This window comes from Psammomys obesus, unplaced genomic scaffold (genome assembly GCF_907164565.1).
Source record: "Psammomys obesus unplaced genomic scaffold, mPsaObe1.curated_primary_1811, whole genome shotgun sequence".
In the NCBI taxonomy this organism is placed as follows: domain Eukaryota; kingdom Metazoa; phylum Chordata; class Mammalia; order Rodentia; family Muridae; genus Psammomys; species Psammomys obesus.
In genome coordinates this window covers 1,315,678-1,332,581 of record NW_026596091.1, presented here as the reverse complement: position 1 = coordinate 1,332,581, position 16,904 = coordinate 1,315,678, and the positions used below count along the sequence as shown (strand labels likewise).

The 16,904-nt window shown below is 37.7% G+C and overlaps 1 protein-coding gene across 1 annotated transcript in view; it reads right to left on the bottom strand.

Moving 5' to 3' along the window:
• Cry1 (cryptochrome circadian regulator 1) overlaps positions 1-16,904 on the bottom strand; it is a 52,361-nt gene that overhangs the window by 7,398 nt on the left and 28,059 nt on the right. The window contains exons 2-10 of the mRNA XM_055627955.1: positions 16,028-16,136; positions 8,505-8,647; positions 5,983-6,167; positions 5,245-5,333; positions 3,963-4,103; positions 3,570-3,881; positions 1,267-1,418; positions 733-935; positions 517-612 (exon numbers count right to left, since the gene is read on the bottom strand). Of these exons, the coding sequence (XP_055483930.1) occupies positions 517-612; positions 733-935; positions 1,267-1,418; positions 3,570-3,881; positions 3,963-4,103; positions 5,245-5,333; positions 5,983-6,167; positions 8,505-8,647; positions 16,028-16,136 (1,430 nt within the window). The remainder of the gene's footprint in view (positions 1-516; positions 613-732; positions 936-1,266; positions 1,419-3,569; positions 3,882-3,962; positions 4,104-5,244; positions 5,334-5,982; positions 6,168-8,504; positions 8,648-16,027; positions 16,137-16,904) is intronic.

The window sequence follows — 16,904 nt, the reverse complement described above, 5'->3', positions numbered from 1 at the left end:
AGAAACTAGACAGTTTCACAGACAAGACTTTGTAAGGAAAATTCATGTGCAAGAGGATAATGCAAGTCTACGGTAAATCCTTCAGCTATGCTCTCAGGATACGAGCCTTTTAAATTACTTTCTAGCTGATGTGTACCTAGTGAGAGTAAAAGGTAATAAACATTCTGAAAACAGATCTGAGTTTCATTTTATACCTCAGGTGGATCTTCTTCATACTTACTGATAGACCACTTATCAGAGCTTGCATCCCACATAAAAACAAAAATGAAGAACAAAAAAAACCTCCAAACCCCTTATCATTCAATTCTCAAGAATTTTAGTTGGACTCCATATCAACTACATGTAATGATATTTTGCATCTTTAGCATGTTACCAAGGGAGGGATAGGATGTACATATGTATACTTGAATGCATGTACACAAACAACTTGTGGTTTTAAAGACAGCTTTTTAAACCGTAAAGCCTCTTCTATTAAGGCTCACTAAACAGTTCCAGCTATAGAAACTTCTCACTTACTTCCACTGCTGCTACAGCTTGGGACATTTTCTCCAGGAGCATAGCCCATGAGCCCTCCATTCCCATTAGGATTAGAAGGGACTGAGGCAAGAAGACCTGAAGGGAAACATTTTCCTATTAAATTATGAAGAAATTCCTATTAAATTAAGAAAAAATTCAGTGATAGCCACACAGATGACAAAGAGACACATCAAAGGTGACTGGTGACTGACATACCTAGCCCTCTGTAACGGGAAAGCTGCTGATAGATCTGTTTCATTCTTTCAATATTCAAACGGCTTGCCTCAGCATGGTTCACCATTGGTTTAGGGTAATTAACTCCTATCAAACATTTAGCTACCTTCTGGATTCCTTCTGGTGCATTCCAAGGATCATAGATATATTTTGCAGGGAAGCCTCTTAGGACAGGCAAATAACGCCTTTTGGGAAAAGAAGAGAACTTGTTTTTAAGGTACTACACCATAAGCATATTACAACAAAATATGAACCATGAATGAAAAAAAGCAAATCAGTATCACTTAAACGATGTGTTTACTCTTCCCATCTCTACTGTCCACCAAGAATAGAGTATCTTGAATTCAGAGATCTGCCTGCCTCTGCTTTCCGGGTGGTGGGATTAAAGGTGGTGCCACCACGCCCCGAAAGACTAGAGAATACTCTAAATGTTGCTTAAGTAAGTGGTGCTTAAGCAGGAAAAGCTCTTCCTTGGATTAGCTATTTCAAACTCAACAGTAATCAACCTTGACTTACCTGATATAGTCTCCATTGGGATCTGTTCTCCTACCAAAGCCAACAGGGCAGTAGCAGTGGAAAAACTGTTGGAAAAAGGAACTACAGGACAGCCACATCCAACTTCCAGCATTTATGCTCCAATCTGCATCAAGCAGTAATTCTTCAAATACCTTCAGAAGTTAACAGTAACCAATTTACACACATATTTACCCAAAGCAGCATTTGTAAGTTCACTACAGATAAAACTCAAGACAAGAAAATCTGGATAGAACTGAAAAAAATTAAACATTCCAAAGAATTTACTTCCATACCTGTGGAGGTTTGAATGAGAAGGGCCCTCACAGTCATTTATGTATGTGTTTCTGTGTGTGTGTTCTGTAGTTGGTAGAACTGTTGGCAACAATTAGGAAGTGTGGCCTTGTTGAAGACAGTCACTGGCACTGGCAATGGGCTTATGGTTTCAAAAGCCCATGCCATTTCCTTTGTGTTCTATCTCTCTCTGCTTCATACTTGTGGATCATACGTAAGCTCTTAAAAATATATTATTATACAGTATTCTGTCTGCATGTATGCCTGCACACCAGAAGAGGGCACCAGATCTCAATATAGATGCTGGGAATTAAGCTAAGGACTTAATTAAGGACTTTGGAAGACAGCCAGCGCTCTTAATCTCTAAGGCATCTCTCCAGACCCCAGATATAAGCTCTTAACTACTGTTCCAGTTTCATGTCTGCCTGCCTGCTGCCATGCTCCCGTGAAGATGGTCACAGATTAACCATGACCCCAAATAAGAGCTTAAAAAAAAAAAAAGTATTGATTTATTATTTATCTAGTGTTCTGCCTGCATATGTGCCTGCACACCAGAAGAGGGAACCAGATCTCATTACAGATGGTTGTAAGCCACCATGTGGCTTGTCAGGACAACAGAAAAGTAACTAAGACTAAGCTTGGACATGCTACTGTAGGGAGAGTGAAAAATTACTCAAATCATTGACTTTTAAAGAACTGTAAGATGTAAGTAGATTTAAAAAAGATAGTATCCCACTTTTAAAAAAGCACAAAATAAAAAAGTAAAAAATAAATCATGTATCAATAAATTTGTTAAGTAGGTAGTAGGAGATATGTGAGATTTAAAAAAAAAAACAAAACCTCAACAACAACAAAAAAGTAGTAGAAATAGTCCTTGGGGAGGTGACATGGCTTGCTGGTAAGGGCTGGCGACCTGAGTGCAATTCTCAGAACCCACATGGTGGAAAGAACCAACTCTTAAAAATTGTCCTTTGACCCCCACACATGCACTGTGATGCATGTGAGTGCACACATGCACACACACGTGCTAATTTAAAAGTTTTTTTTAAAAATAAAGAATCAGTCCTTGAATCATTTATGATGTAGCTGGACAAGTAAAACATGCATATAAGTTTTCTATGTAACTACATGGTGATGCTATGAAATGTAGCATGCTTCAATGGATGTGATTACTAACATGGTAAAATGAGGTAAGATGACTTATAGCTTAAACTTCATGCATGAGCTCGTGGGTGAATATAACAGAAAGTGTCACCTATAAATACATCTATCCAATAACTTACTTTTCTCACTCTTATTATTTTTCTCACATTCATTCATTCATTCATTCATTCATTCATTCATTCATTCATTCATTCATTCAAGCAATGTTGTCTGCATGTACACCTGCATGCCAGAAGAGGGCACCATATCTCAGTATAGACAGCTGTGAGCCACTATGTGATTGCTGGGAATTGAACTCAGGACCTCTGGAAGAGCAGCCAGTGCTCTTAACCTCAGAGCCATCTCTCCAGCCCCCTACTTTTAAAGATAGGCCTATGATGTAGCCCAGGCTGGATTCCAGATCTTCTCATGCCTATCATGCAGTATGAGGTATGGGCTTGCACTACCACACAAGGCTAGAGTGCTAAACAGTAATAGTTCTCTTAATGGGAAGATGGTTTAACCATAGAAATGACTGTTGATTAAGCCATTTAACTAGCTCCTATCTGAGTTTAACACCTTACTCTTGAAAACTGTGTCTACACTGAGGGCATTATATGCTTTATCCACTGAAAAGCCAAACTACAGAATGCAAAGTGCACCCTCCCAGCCCCCGCCAGCCATCCTCTTCCCCATCTCAAACTGCAGCCTAAGATGGCCTTGAGTTTGTGATGCTTCTTCCTCGGCCTCTCAGGCTGCTCAAACAGTTTTCAGATGTGCACTAGCACATCTAGGTATAAAACAGATTTCTAGACATTTTTGTAATAGCTACAGATTCTTTCACATGCTACGTCAGTCAGACCATTTACCTTCATCCCTTCTTCCCAACTGATCCATAGGTCACCACGTGTCAGGAAACATGCAACTGCATGTCTGGCTAAATGGTGTATCCAGCCCTCCTGACGAAGTTGTGTCATGATGGCATCAATCCACGGGAAGCCTGTCCGGCCTTCTGCCCATTTGGCCAGTGCCTCAGGATTCTTATCCCAAGGGATCTGAACACAGATGGGGTTCCCTTCCATTTTATCAAAGCGTGGGTTGTTTGTTGCTGCTGTATAAAAAAATTCACGCCACAAAAGTTGCCCATAAAGAGAAAGGGGAGGGGAACTATTCTTCTTCACCTGTGATTAAAACCAAAAAAGTATTATTAGAAAAAATTTTTTAAAGTATTTCAAAAAATACACTCTAACTTCAGATAATACCTTTTTGTAGAGATCTGTTAATTTGAAATAAAATAGCCGACATGATAAACAACCAAAGCGGAGATAAGGACTGAGTCCAGTTGGGCTTGCAAGCAGGGAATTTGCATTCATTCGAGGTCTTTCAAAGTTTGCCACCCAGGCCTGGAAATAGAGACAGTTACATTAACTTCTTTAATCACATTAAAAGAATGTTCAGAATTATGCCAGTGAGACAGCTGTGCAGTTTATAAAAGCACCTGCCACCAAGCCTGAACACATGAGCTCAATCCCCCAACCCCACATGGAAGGAGAAGACCTGCCCCTGTAGCATGCATGTACACATAAACACACTACACACACAAACACACACACACTGAGTTTAAAACTGAGAATTGAAGACTATGTTATTATCCCAGCTACATATCTCTGATTTATTACTTTTAGAAAGGAACTTTAAAAGGCAGATTTCTTTCATTGACGCCATCCACGTACAACATGCATTCATGTGAAATAAATGACCTTCAGATCCCAGAATCAGGTGTAAAGCACCTTTAACTTGTTTCTTTGAACACGGAGGTAAAAGTGCCCCTTGTATACCATTGCCTTTCCTAAGATTTCAGCTGCTCATGGTCAAATGATGATAGTTACAAAACATTAAAAGTAAAATTCCACAAATAACTTATAGGTTCTAAATAACTTACTATAGTATAGATCATAATTATTCTATTTTGCCATTAATGATTGTATTAATCTCCTGAAGCATGTAATTTACAAACTAAGCTTTATTAAAAGTGACCTGAGACTGTAAGGATGAAGGTTATTAGCAAAGGGAACAGTATATGAAGGGATGGATGAATATGATCAATACATGTGAGTCTTGTTAATTTGTACAATCAATATGTATTAACAGTAACATTAACAAAATAAGCATGGCCCTAAAGTACAAACACGATAAATACAGGGTTTGAGGAGTCCACTGGAGTCTTGGACAAAGCCTGCTCTAGCCTGTTATGGTCAGTGGGCACAGGTGGAAAGAACAGAAGCAGCAGCATGACACTATCAATAGGGAGGCAATAATCAATAGGGAGGAAAATGGCATTTAAGTGATGACTAACAGTGATTACAAAACTACTACACTTGTGCTTGTGCATTTCTGTCACTCTTCTTTTCTCAAGAGTCTAGTTTTTGTTTTTAAAAGCCTATGTGTAACCACTCCAGATGTGCCCAATCTCATCTAAACAAGTGAAATAATTTTTAAATGCTAACTTCAAAGTATGAACACAGTACGTGTTCTACATTGTACCTTTCTTTCCAAATGCCTTTCCAAACGTGTAAGTGCTTCAGTTTCTCCTCCTGGCCACACTGCAGAGGACAAGCCATCAGTGTCAAAGCCTAAGGAAAAAAGAAAGGAAGGTAAAAATTAGTATAATTATTATGAAACAAAATTCTTTTTTATCTGACCACATAACTTGGGGAACACATTACTCTGCAAAAATAAAACAAAAATAAATGATTAAATAAAAATGGTAAGCATAGACTACAACTCTACAGGCCTGCACTGGCCTACAGAGGAGTGCACAGGCCTAAATAGGTCTACAATGGCCCCACCTAATGTTAAGACTCCTGCCCCAAAGACCACAATATGGCTCCTATCTTCAGGATACACAACTTGACATGACAGCAGGTCACACGTTAAGAATGCAAAAGATATTTTGTTATGAGTTTTTTCTTTTATTTTCCCCTTTACTTTTCTCTTTTTCCAATAAAAATACTAGAAGTGAAATTAACATGTGATTTATGATTATTAACTAGTTTTCAATATACTTTTAAATTATGTGGGAATTTCATACAGTGCACTCTGACCACATTCACTCTCCTCCCCCTAAAACTTCCTAGATCTACCCACATCTCTCTACCCAACCTGACTTTGTGTTCTTTTTTATTTTTCTTAATAACCCATCAAGTCCACTTTGTGTTGCCCATATACTCTGGGTGGATTATTAACCTCTAAGGCACCATATTTATTAACAGTTGCACCTACCTAACTCTTCCAGGGAAGGGACTCCGTATTTCTCATCATGGTCATCAGACAGAGGGGTCGTGCACTTTCCTATCACATCTGACGTGATGGTCTCTGCTGGCATCTCCAGTGGCTCCATTTTGCTGACGAGAGTCTGAAACCTTTTATAAGTTAGAGGTGGCTGTCCGCCATTGAGTTCTATGATCCTATTACAAGAGCGAGTAAAACACAGTTAGTAAATGACAATATACTCTAGCTGATAAGCTCAAAAACGTTTAATATCAGAAAACTTATCAATTAAGACCTTTTGAATGTTAGCTTCCGTTATGACCAGAAAATGCGTTCAAAATGCTTTATGAATCTAAAAACTAAACGAACTTAATGAATCTAAAACTATTTTATTGACTTCCTAGATGTCCATTAGCTGTCAAATAATACACTATCATAATGACAAGTATTCAGGACAAGTATTCACGTGGTTCAACTATCCTACAGGCTATGTATATAAAAACTAATATAAATGGAGAAGTGAAAAATGAGCCAATTCAAGAAATTCCAGAGACACCAATAAACTAAACTAGGCTGATAATTACATCAAAAAATAATCAGTAGAGCTGGATGCAGTGATGCACGCCTGTAAGCCCAGCACTTGGGGAAGCAGAGACAGGAGGATTTCTGTGAGTTTGAGGTCAGCCTGGTCCACAAAGCAAGTCTAGGATAGTCAAGGCTACCCAGAGAAACCCTATCTCAAAAAACCAAAAACTTTGTTTCAGTTACTTGTGTTCCATTGTGCTATAAAAATATTATTGTAGCATACTGTTCTCACTATTCAATATTATTGTTAACTTCCCTTAATTTATAATTTATAACCAAGCTTTACCATGCTGTGATTTTTTGACAGACAGCACAGTGAACAAAGGGTTCACTCTAATTGGTGGTTCTGAGCATCCACCAGAGTTTTTGGAATGTCTTCCTCATAGATAAGACGAGAAATACTATAGACACATGCGCCCCAAATTCTAAGTCATTTAGATTTAAATACATCTCGTAGTTTTCTGTTACCACTAGCTATCTCAATCCAGTCATACTTCTAGGAAAGAACAGCAGCAGCACTTGAAAAGGTCTGCATTAACTCTAGACAATGTTTCAGAATAACTCTTTACACTTTTCATTCCAGCTATGTGCTTGTAACTAGTTTAAATCCAGATTTACCATTTATAGATGTAGAAATGGAAGCCTTCCAGAGGCTTAAATAAAGTAGCCAAGATCACATAACTGATAAAACTGCTAATCAAGTATTTCTCCATCCCAAACATTATGTATTTTTCTTTATACCCTGTATGTTATCGATTATGTCTTTAGGAAGAAACCACCAGAAAAGCTATCTTCCCTGTTGTAAGTGAAGTTTGTTTTGGTTTAACATATTGATATAACACATTAATTACGGGGCTATAATGAATTCTGTTGAATGCAATGATGCTACAATGACACTATTACGTGTCTCTTAATTATCTATCAGCAAACTAAAATTCACAGAAAATATTTTATACACAACATAAATATAATAGTTTTTGGTATGTATTCACAATCAAATTAATTTTACAATATAGCTGATTCTCTCAGAAGAAGCTTCTCTTATCTTATTTTTGCCTCCTTATAAGCAACTTCTCTTATCCTATTTTTGCCTCCTTATAACCACTCATTTAACTTAAGAAAACTGGTAATCCAAAAGGCAAGTTTAATTACCAAAAGGACTTAGCATATCTAACACCAAGGGAAGACATCTGTCTGAATCAAATAATGATTTTATTCATTCACTTGCTAATAGAAGTAAAACCAGCTTGTTATGTTACTTATATGTTATAGTTTTTGTCAACTTGGTACAATATGTAAATAACTTAAAAGTTAAAATTAAGTCAATTTCATGCCAAAATTTATTGTACATAGCTTATGAACAGCCTAAATTCTTAGCACATGTTATTTCCTGAACTCAATCTGGCCACAGAATCTTCGCTAGCCAAAGAATCCCAGGGACTGACTAGTGTTTCAATACACACACTGACAGACAGGGTATGACGCCATGGTTCAGAGGACTCTAGCTGGCTAATTATATTACTTCAGTTTTCATCTCAACTAAATGAAAAGACAAGCTAGTATACACAGAAAACAATTACACAAGATATATCAAAGTAATCTATGGCTATGTGTCAAATAAGCTGCAAGTTTAATAATACCGACAGCCCAGAATGTCATAGTGGGCCAAGTTAGCAATTGAATAGTTTAAAACTGAAATGCTAAACTTCTTAGTTTAAAACTGAAATGCTAAATATTTTTATTTTATGCACTGTATCTACAATTTTGGTATTACAACTGAGTGAATAAAAATCATAACAGCTAATTAAAATGCTAAGGGCTTGATATACACCCATTTAATTCTTCTACAATTCTGATTCTATTATTTCCATTTTTATAACCTTACTCAACTATATACTTAATATCATCCAACAGTATCTAAAAATGCCTAAGGTGGTAAAAAGTCTTACTTGTCTAGGTCATACAAAGTATGTGAAATGCGCACAATGACTTCTACTCCAGCCTCACTGGCCAGCTTCTTGATAGCTGCATCTCGTTCCTTCCCAAAAGGCTCAGAATCATATTCAATTGAAAGTTTAGTTATGTTCCATTCCTAAAACAAGACAAGAAAGGGGAAAACAATACATTACAATTTTATAGTTATGTTTGTCTTATAGCAGTAAGTGAAAAGCTCAAAATCCATGTGAAATGATTATACATAAATCAAATTTCCAAGATGCTGGAGGAAAATATACAACTTATCAACATGAACACATGCAAATGACAAATATATGATAACCAGATTTCAGGCACTGTGCCAGGCATGACCCAATCTAGCAACATACTTAAATGTACCCTTTTATTAAAGTATTTAATTTTTTTCAATTACTTACCTTATTTGTGAATGAAAACCACCTCAGTTTGGCATTGTGAGGATAAAATCATTATTATTTTTAAAAGGGGTCATGCTTGGGCTCATGCAGACAGAACACATGAACTTAGGTCTGCTGCCTCAAGAGCAGCAAACTTGTGGTGGCTGATATGGGATGAACTGTTTTACTGAGTATGAGTATTTTATTTCTGACTATTACAATGTTGGCAGCAGAAAACTTGGAACCAGGAATAAAAACATTAACTATTGACTGACACCATATCTGTAGCTTACATCTTTTTATAGTAGCTATAAATAAGAAATCTATGGCTTAAGAGAATTACATATTTTCTCAGGAAGGTAGTCAAGTTTTTTTGAATTCCAAAATCTATCCCGATTTACTTCAAAAAGGGAAAGAAATCCTATAACTTTACTACTATTTAACTATATGATACTACACTGTAACACACCAAAGGTGTTCCCAATGGTACCTTCTAAAGTCATATATTTCGCAGTTAATTACCGTGCACTTATTATTAGTAGTAGCAGTCGCAGTATGTGTACATGTGCTCATGTGAGTGGGTACCATGGAATCTGGAAGAAGGTGTCAGAGCCCTGAGAGCTGGAGTTACAGACCATTGTCAGCTGTCTGATGTGGGTATTGGGATCTGAACTCAGGTCTTCTAGAAGAGCAGCAAGCTCTCTTTTAACTTCTGGGCCATCTCTCTAGCCCAGCAGATATATTTAAAGCATATTTGGACATTTATTCTATTTTGTGCTAGAAATAAATCCTTGAGAAACAACTGATGGATTAAAAAGAAGCACATTTAAAGTTTTGATAGATGGATGCAGTTTCAGCTGTTTTGATGTACACTCCCATCAGCACCACCCTAGAATGACTGCCAGCTGCATATTATCTTCTCAAGATGGCTGCAAAACTACTAACAGAAAAATAAAGCATTTAAAAGTTTTTCCTTCCTTGAAGGTCTTGAATGTAACAACAATTAATAGCTGTTTACCCTCAAGCAAAACTGAGGATGGAAAAAGAATTATTTTGCTGCCTTTTTCGTATCTTAGTACAAAACATGCTACTTTTGAAATGTAACAACAAAATGTAAATGAGGGTAGAAAACACTGCACATACATTGTGTTTGTTCCATGGCAAGACATACCGACTAGCAGTGAAACCACTCTATTTAAAGTTGAGACAAAAGACTGTTCACTTTGCTAAGCACACTGTTAACAGTCATGTAACCTGCATCATGATCAGTGAGCAGAGCGCATACAGCCGTGACCCCTGAGCGTCATGGCTCCCACATGTGCACTGCTGTGCCTTGCAGCCAATGTCCTCTTGCTTCTGTTCTACTCAACTGTGTGGTTACTTAGAGTTCCTTGTACTTTAATGACAACAACCCTTTATTGTGTAACTCTTGAAAACCTTTTTCCTAATGAGCATCCTGGAGTTAGTTCTATGTATTTTTTTTTTTAGAAATAATACTTTAGATGGCACTTGAAGTGACTCAATAAATAATACTCCCTGCTATTTTTGCTTTTTGAGTTCAGGCATGTAAGTCAGAAAGCTAAAGGTAAAAATATAAAAAGCATTATTAGTAGAGCTAAATTGAGGAACATATTACTAAGTTGTAAGGACAAGCTGATAGTTCATTATTAAACTGAATGGTAGTAGTACTTAACATTACCTACTCTGTCAATCATAAGGAGCACCTCCTTGCACTGTGGGCTGTCACTCTAAGACAGTACGCAGAATAAAATATATGTGGAGGAGAAAAGGAACTGTTTGAGCCTACTCACTAGTTCTTTCTCCTAAACTCATTAATACATCATTCATTTCTTTCCTGGGAATGAATTAGTGAACATCTCTCTATAAGGAAAACTGAAACTCCAGGGAGAAGAACATTCCCTTACCATTAAATGTACTAATCCACACACCAAATACTTCTAGGAAGCTCTTTCTCTGACATATCCTTGCAATGAACAACCAGCAATGGCTACTGACCTAATGTCATGCCACCTCACGAAAGAGACATGCTGACCGTGCCCCTCTCAAGTCACAATGCAGGAAAGAAGAGGAAAGAAGGGTGTCAGAGCAAAGGTACAATTACACTGACACCTGCGCTGGTGTTTCTCCAGCACTGTTTTGTTTCACTCACATCTAATCCTTTGCTGTTTCCTTTCTTCTACTTCACAATTGGCTTCAAAATTATTTCTGATTCCTTCCTTTCTATACTAACACTGAAAAGTATTAACTTTCTGCTGAGCACTGCTGGAGGTGAGTTATATATATGTGGTATTTTCTCTCTTTTTAAGAAAATTTATATTTAATTTTATTTTATGTGCATTGGTGTGAGGGTGTCAGACCACCTGGAACTGGAAGTACAGACAGACATGTGGGAGCTGGGAGTTGAACCTGGGTCCTTTGAAAGTGCAGACAGTGCTCTTCACTGAGCATCTCTCCAGCCCCTGGTATTTTCTCTTGCTACTTATTTTTAATTTTGTTGAAGTCAGAGAGTGAAATTTGTAAAACTTAATTGTTTTCAGTTTCCTGACATCTATTTTATGCATGAGTGTGGTCCATTTTGGTTAGTATTTTCTGTGCAAATTAGAAATGCAAGTCTATTATTGAGCTGGAAAAAACAACAACCATATACATAAAATTAAATAATTGTTTTAAATAAAGAGTCCAGTGTAAAAGTGAGAAGAAAGAGAAAAGGAACTTCACAAGAAGATCAACACAGCCAACTAATCAGGACCTAGAGGAACTTGCTGGGACTGAAACACCAACCAAGGACCATGTACACACTGGACCTAGGTCCCCTACAAAGTTATTGCAGATGAGAAGCTTAGGCCTCAGGTGGGTCCTCTAGCAAAAGAAGTGGTGACTGCACTGAACATGGACTCACTTGCCAGCTTTTTAAACAATTTCCCCTGGTAGGACGGCCTTCCCAGACACAGGGGGAGAGGACATGCTCAGTCCTGATGCAACCTGAAGAGCTGGCCTCGATGGTAAAGGGAGCTCCCCTTTTTACAGGAAAAGGGGAGGGGAAGAAGGAAGGAAGGGGTTGACTGGAAGGGGAGGAGGGATGGGGCTACAAGGATGTTAAATAAATTTTAAAAATTAAAGTGAGTAAGTAAAAAAGAATATATTCATGCAATAAAATTAATGAATAAAAGACTGTGATTTAAAAGATAAAAAATAAATATAAGAATCTGAAAAAAAAAAAAAACCGAAATGCAAGTCTATTCTGTAATTACTGGAGTTCCTATTTTACAAATACTGGTTACATCAACCTGACAGACGATAGAGTGAATAAACCCAAAGGAGCTTTTCATAACTGGCAGTTTAATAAAGACGTTTTTATATAGCTGAAGGAAAAGCCAGAATACATAAAGGCTCTCTCTATGTGTGTGTATTCATGTACCTATATTATATTAACTGAGAAATGCTATTTATTTAGTATGAGTATGACAGCATGTGCCTCAACGCCCATGTAGTGGTCAGAAGACAACTTGCAGAAGTCAGTTTTCTCCTTTAACCATGTAGGTCCAGAGGCCAAACTCAAGTTGTCAGATCTGGTAACAAATGGCTTTCCCTGCTAAGCCATCTCACTGATTCTGTGTAAGGTAGCTTGATACAATAAAATGCTATTCTACCCAGAAGAAATTTTTTTAAATGTATTTAAATTTATTTATTTATACTTTTCCAAACTTTATTCCCAGGCTTCTTCAGCTTAGTTTGCTGCAAAGAATGAATTGTGTATAAGCAAAAACTGAAAAGAGCTGCAGTGTCCAGGAGGTTTGGACTTTATCAGATCCATAAACAAAAGAATTTTAAAAAGCAGTCATGAGATAAAATAGCAGCTCCTATAACTTCTGCAAGTGTCACCTTTTTCAGAAGTTGCCTCAGTTCAGTTTGCCCCATTCTTAGAAGCCTCATTTTATTATGTGTATGAGTATTTTGCCTACATGTGTTTCACAATGCATGCAGTGTCCCCAAAGGCCAGCAGAGGGCACTAGATCTCCTGGAACTAGAGTTACAGATGATTATGATCTGCTATGTGGGTTCCAGATACAAAATTCAGGTCCTCAGGAGGAGCAGTTAAGTGTTTAGCCAATGAGCCCTCTGTCTAGTCCCAGTGCTGTCGGGGGTTGGTCTGGTCCTGCAGTGTATTCAAATGTTAAATACCGGCGGACCCCCTCCCCATCCAAAATCTGGTTGCTATCCAGACATGTTGTATAAACTTTGATTCTCAATGTTCTCTGATTGGTTAAAATAAAGAAAGGAGTCTATAGCTGAACAGAATAGAGATAGGCAGAGCTTCAGTGCCTGGGCTGGAGGTCTCAGGTAGGGACCATGAGGCTGGGAAAGAGGAAGAGAGGGAGGAAGAAGATGGAGAAAGAGGATGTGGTCTGATGGAGCAGATCTAGCCTAGACAGGATCACTTAATAAAAAAATAACTTGGGAAATAGCCAGTCTATCTTAGAAATTTAAGTGGTACCTGCTCAGTAACTGTGCCAAAGTTGTTTAAATAAATCGTTAGATCTTTGTCTCAATTTCTGTGGGGCTAGCCGGATCACAGAGTAACCCTCTAAAGTTTAATAAAATTCAAGAATACAGTACAGAAAATCCAACACAACACACAAAAAAATTGCTAGACTGGGAAAAAGTTTCTTTACAAACAAAATGAAAAGCTTGGTATTTGTAATAACTAAAATCTTAGCAGAAAAATCTTAAAATAAATCTTTAAAAATACCTTAAAATCTTAAGAATTCTATTATAGTGAAAAGTTTCTGCTAGCTAAGTATTAAACACTTCTTTATACTAGAAAAAAAAAAAAAAAGAGTTAAGCAATACTGCTTTGTTTCCCAGCCCTGGAGACTTTCTCACTCAGGCAAAGGAATGTCTCGGCATTAGAAATATCACTGCTATTTTTGCTGGGCATGGTGGCACAAGCCTTTACTCCCAGCACTGGGGAGGCAAGAACAAGATGACTTCTGAGTTCAAGGCCAGCCTAGTGGACAGAACAAGTCCCAGGACAGCCAGGCTACATATAAAAAAACCCCTATCTTGGTGGGGTAGGACTGGAGAGGAGGGATTCCATTTTTTTTTTTTTTTACCAGATTAAAACAAAAGGCAATTTAAAAATATGAATCAAATAGCTGCAACATAAGCAGATACACAGTTAAGAAGCTTACACGTAGTCAGCAGGAAGGGAAGAATGTAAAAGGACAGTCAGGAAAATCAGCTTCTGAGACACTGTATGATCTTGGACAATTCTTGTAAGTTCCCTTAGACCAAGTTTTCCATCTGAGACGTTTTTATTGTAGTAAGACCAAGAGATCAGTAAGACTATTAAATCAAGTCAAAACAAACCCAAACTCTCCAATGCTATAATTTTATATTACTGGTAAAATGTCAATCTGGGTAGCCCCTGTCTTAGTGTCTTTTCCTCAGCTATGATAAAATACCCTGACATAAGCGACTTCAGGGAGAAAGGGCTTACTGTGATTCAGTCCTACAGCATGATCCCTTGAAACAATTTCATCACATTGCATCCTCAATCAGGATGAACCGTGCTGCTTCTCAGCTCCCCTTCTTTATTCTCAGTCCAGGATCTCAGCCAGGGAATGGAGCCACCACAGTAGATGGGTTTTCCCACCTCAATTAATACAGTCAAGACAAACCCTGACAGTCATGTTCAGGGGCCTGTCTTCCAAGTAATTCTAAAAAATCATCAAGTTGACAACCAAGACTAACCATCATTGGTCTCTTCAAAAAAAGTAGCCCTGGGGGTCCTGCAGAGACTGATGCACCAATGGAGGCCATGCATGGAGAGGACCTAGACCCCTGCTCAGATGTGGCCGATTGCCAGCTCAGTCTCTATGTGGATCTCTGAGTGAGGGGAGTAGGGGCTGCCTCTAGCATGAACTCAGTTGATTGCTCTTTTCATCACTCACCCCTGATGATACAGCCTTGCCAAGCCACAAAGGAAGAGGATCCAGGTAGTCCTGATGAGATTTAACAAGCTATGGGCAGATGGCAATAGTGGAGAACTCCCCCTTTCAGTGGACTAGGGGAAGAGGTTGGGGGTTAAGAGGGAGGTAGGATAGGACTAGAGAGAGTTGAGGGAGGGGGCTTCAATCAGGATTTATAATGAATAAATTGTGAAGAAAAAAATTTAAACAAGTATCTCACAAGGAACATAAATGTGGACAAAGATGTTCACTGGCAATACCTGCATTAGCAGGAGGCCTAAGGGAAGAATAACCAAACATTTAGTAGAAAACCAGCAAAAGAAACTATAATACAGCTGGGCTTGGTGGCTCACACCTGTAATCCCAGCAGGGAGGCAGAGGCAGGAGGATCTCTGTGAGTTCAAGGCAAGCCAGGTCTACAAAGCGAGTCCAGGACAGCCAAGGTTACCCAGAAAAACTCTTGTCTTGAAAAACAAAAAACCAAACCGTATAGATGTTATTCCTATACAATTATAAAGGTCAATACTATAGAGCCATATAAAAGACTCAGGAAATAATATGAAATGATCTCCAACATGTGAATAAAGCATGGAATGGACGGTTGTATAGAATTCTCATTACTGTTAAAGCAGAGAACAATTAACACAGACACAGACACATAGGATGTCTGAACACTCAAATCTTTGTTCATACAAAGGATATTTCTATTTGCACACACAAGAAATGTAAATAGTTGCTGCTTTGGGGAAAGAATTAGTTACCTGAGGTCAAAGAAGAAACTTTCCATTTTAAGCTTTACTAATGTCTATTTTTACTATTAGCACTGTCATTACAGAAAGGAGCCACATTTTAATTTTTTCCCAAGATAGAATTTCTCTGTGAAGCCCTGGCTGTCCTGGAACTCACTCTGCAGACCAGGCTGCCCTTGAACTCAGAGATGTCTGCCTCTGCCTCCTGAGTGCTGGTATTAAGGATGTACACCACCACTACCTGATCAAATTTTTAACTTAAAAACACTATTTTCTATGTTTATTTAAAAAATATGCTATTATTTTTACCAAGCATGTTTACTTATTTACCAATTATTTTCTCCAGCAAAAATAATTTGCATATATATTTTTTAATTACCTTGAAAAGCCTGGGAAATACATCAGCTGGCTGTCCACGAATTACAAACAGACGAGAATTTAATTTTCGCAGATTGGCATCAAGATCCTCAAGACACTGAAGCAAAAACCTAGAGAGAACAGATTATAACTCTTAAAAACATACATTTAAAAGGTATAAAATCTGTAACATTAGATTATTCTACAAGCGAAAAATGCCAACTCGTCCTCCTATTTACCAGTAACAGCATTTTCAGAGTGAGTTCCAGGACAGCCTGGAACGTTTAGTCTCGATGTCTGTCTAGTTAATTCCATTTCAGCGGGCAGATCTCAATTTGTCTCTTCTTTGTTTCTTCTATGTTTTTTAGGTTAAAGTTTCTTATTCATTTGCCTTTCTCACAAGCTACATCCTGAGAAGTAACTGTGATCTGAACTCTTAACTACTGAGCCATGTCTCCAGGTTAGCCCTCCCCAAAGTATATTTGAGCTATCTTAGATGTAATGAAGATCAAAGAATTTTTTGATAAAAGAAATGGGATGAACTAGTTTGCTTAAATTAGAAGCAGCACAAAGCTCAAATGTTCTGTAGAGGTAATTCAACATAGATAATCTCTAAATCTTTGCTGTATCACTAAGTCCATGTTTTCTATTGAAACTGGCAATAAAAGTTCTTCATACTGAACTTAGCGGTGGAAACATGTCTGTAAGAGTTAAGGTGGGAAAAGAAAAAAATGTCCAAAGGATATAATTAATTTATAAGAAAACCAAGTCTAGATTAACAACACAGATGAATTCATATTCACACACCCACAAGAAAACATACAAATAACATATAACAAACACAGAAAAATACATGCATATTTCTTTGGCATATGCATAAACTGCATGTATCAGTTCAT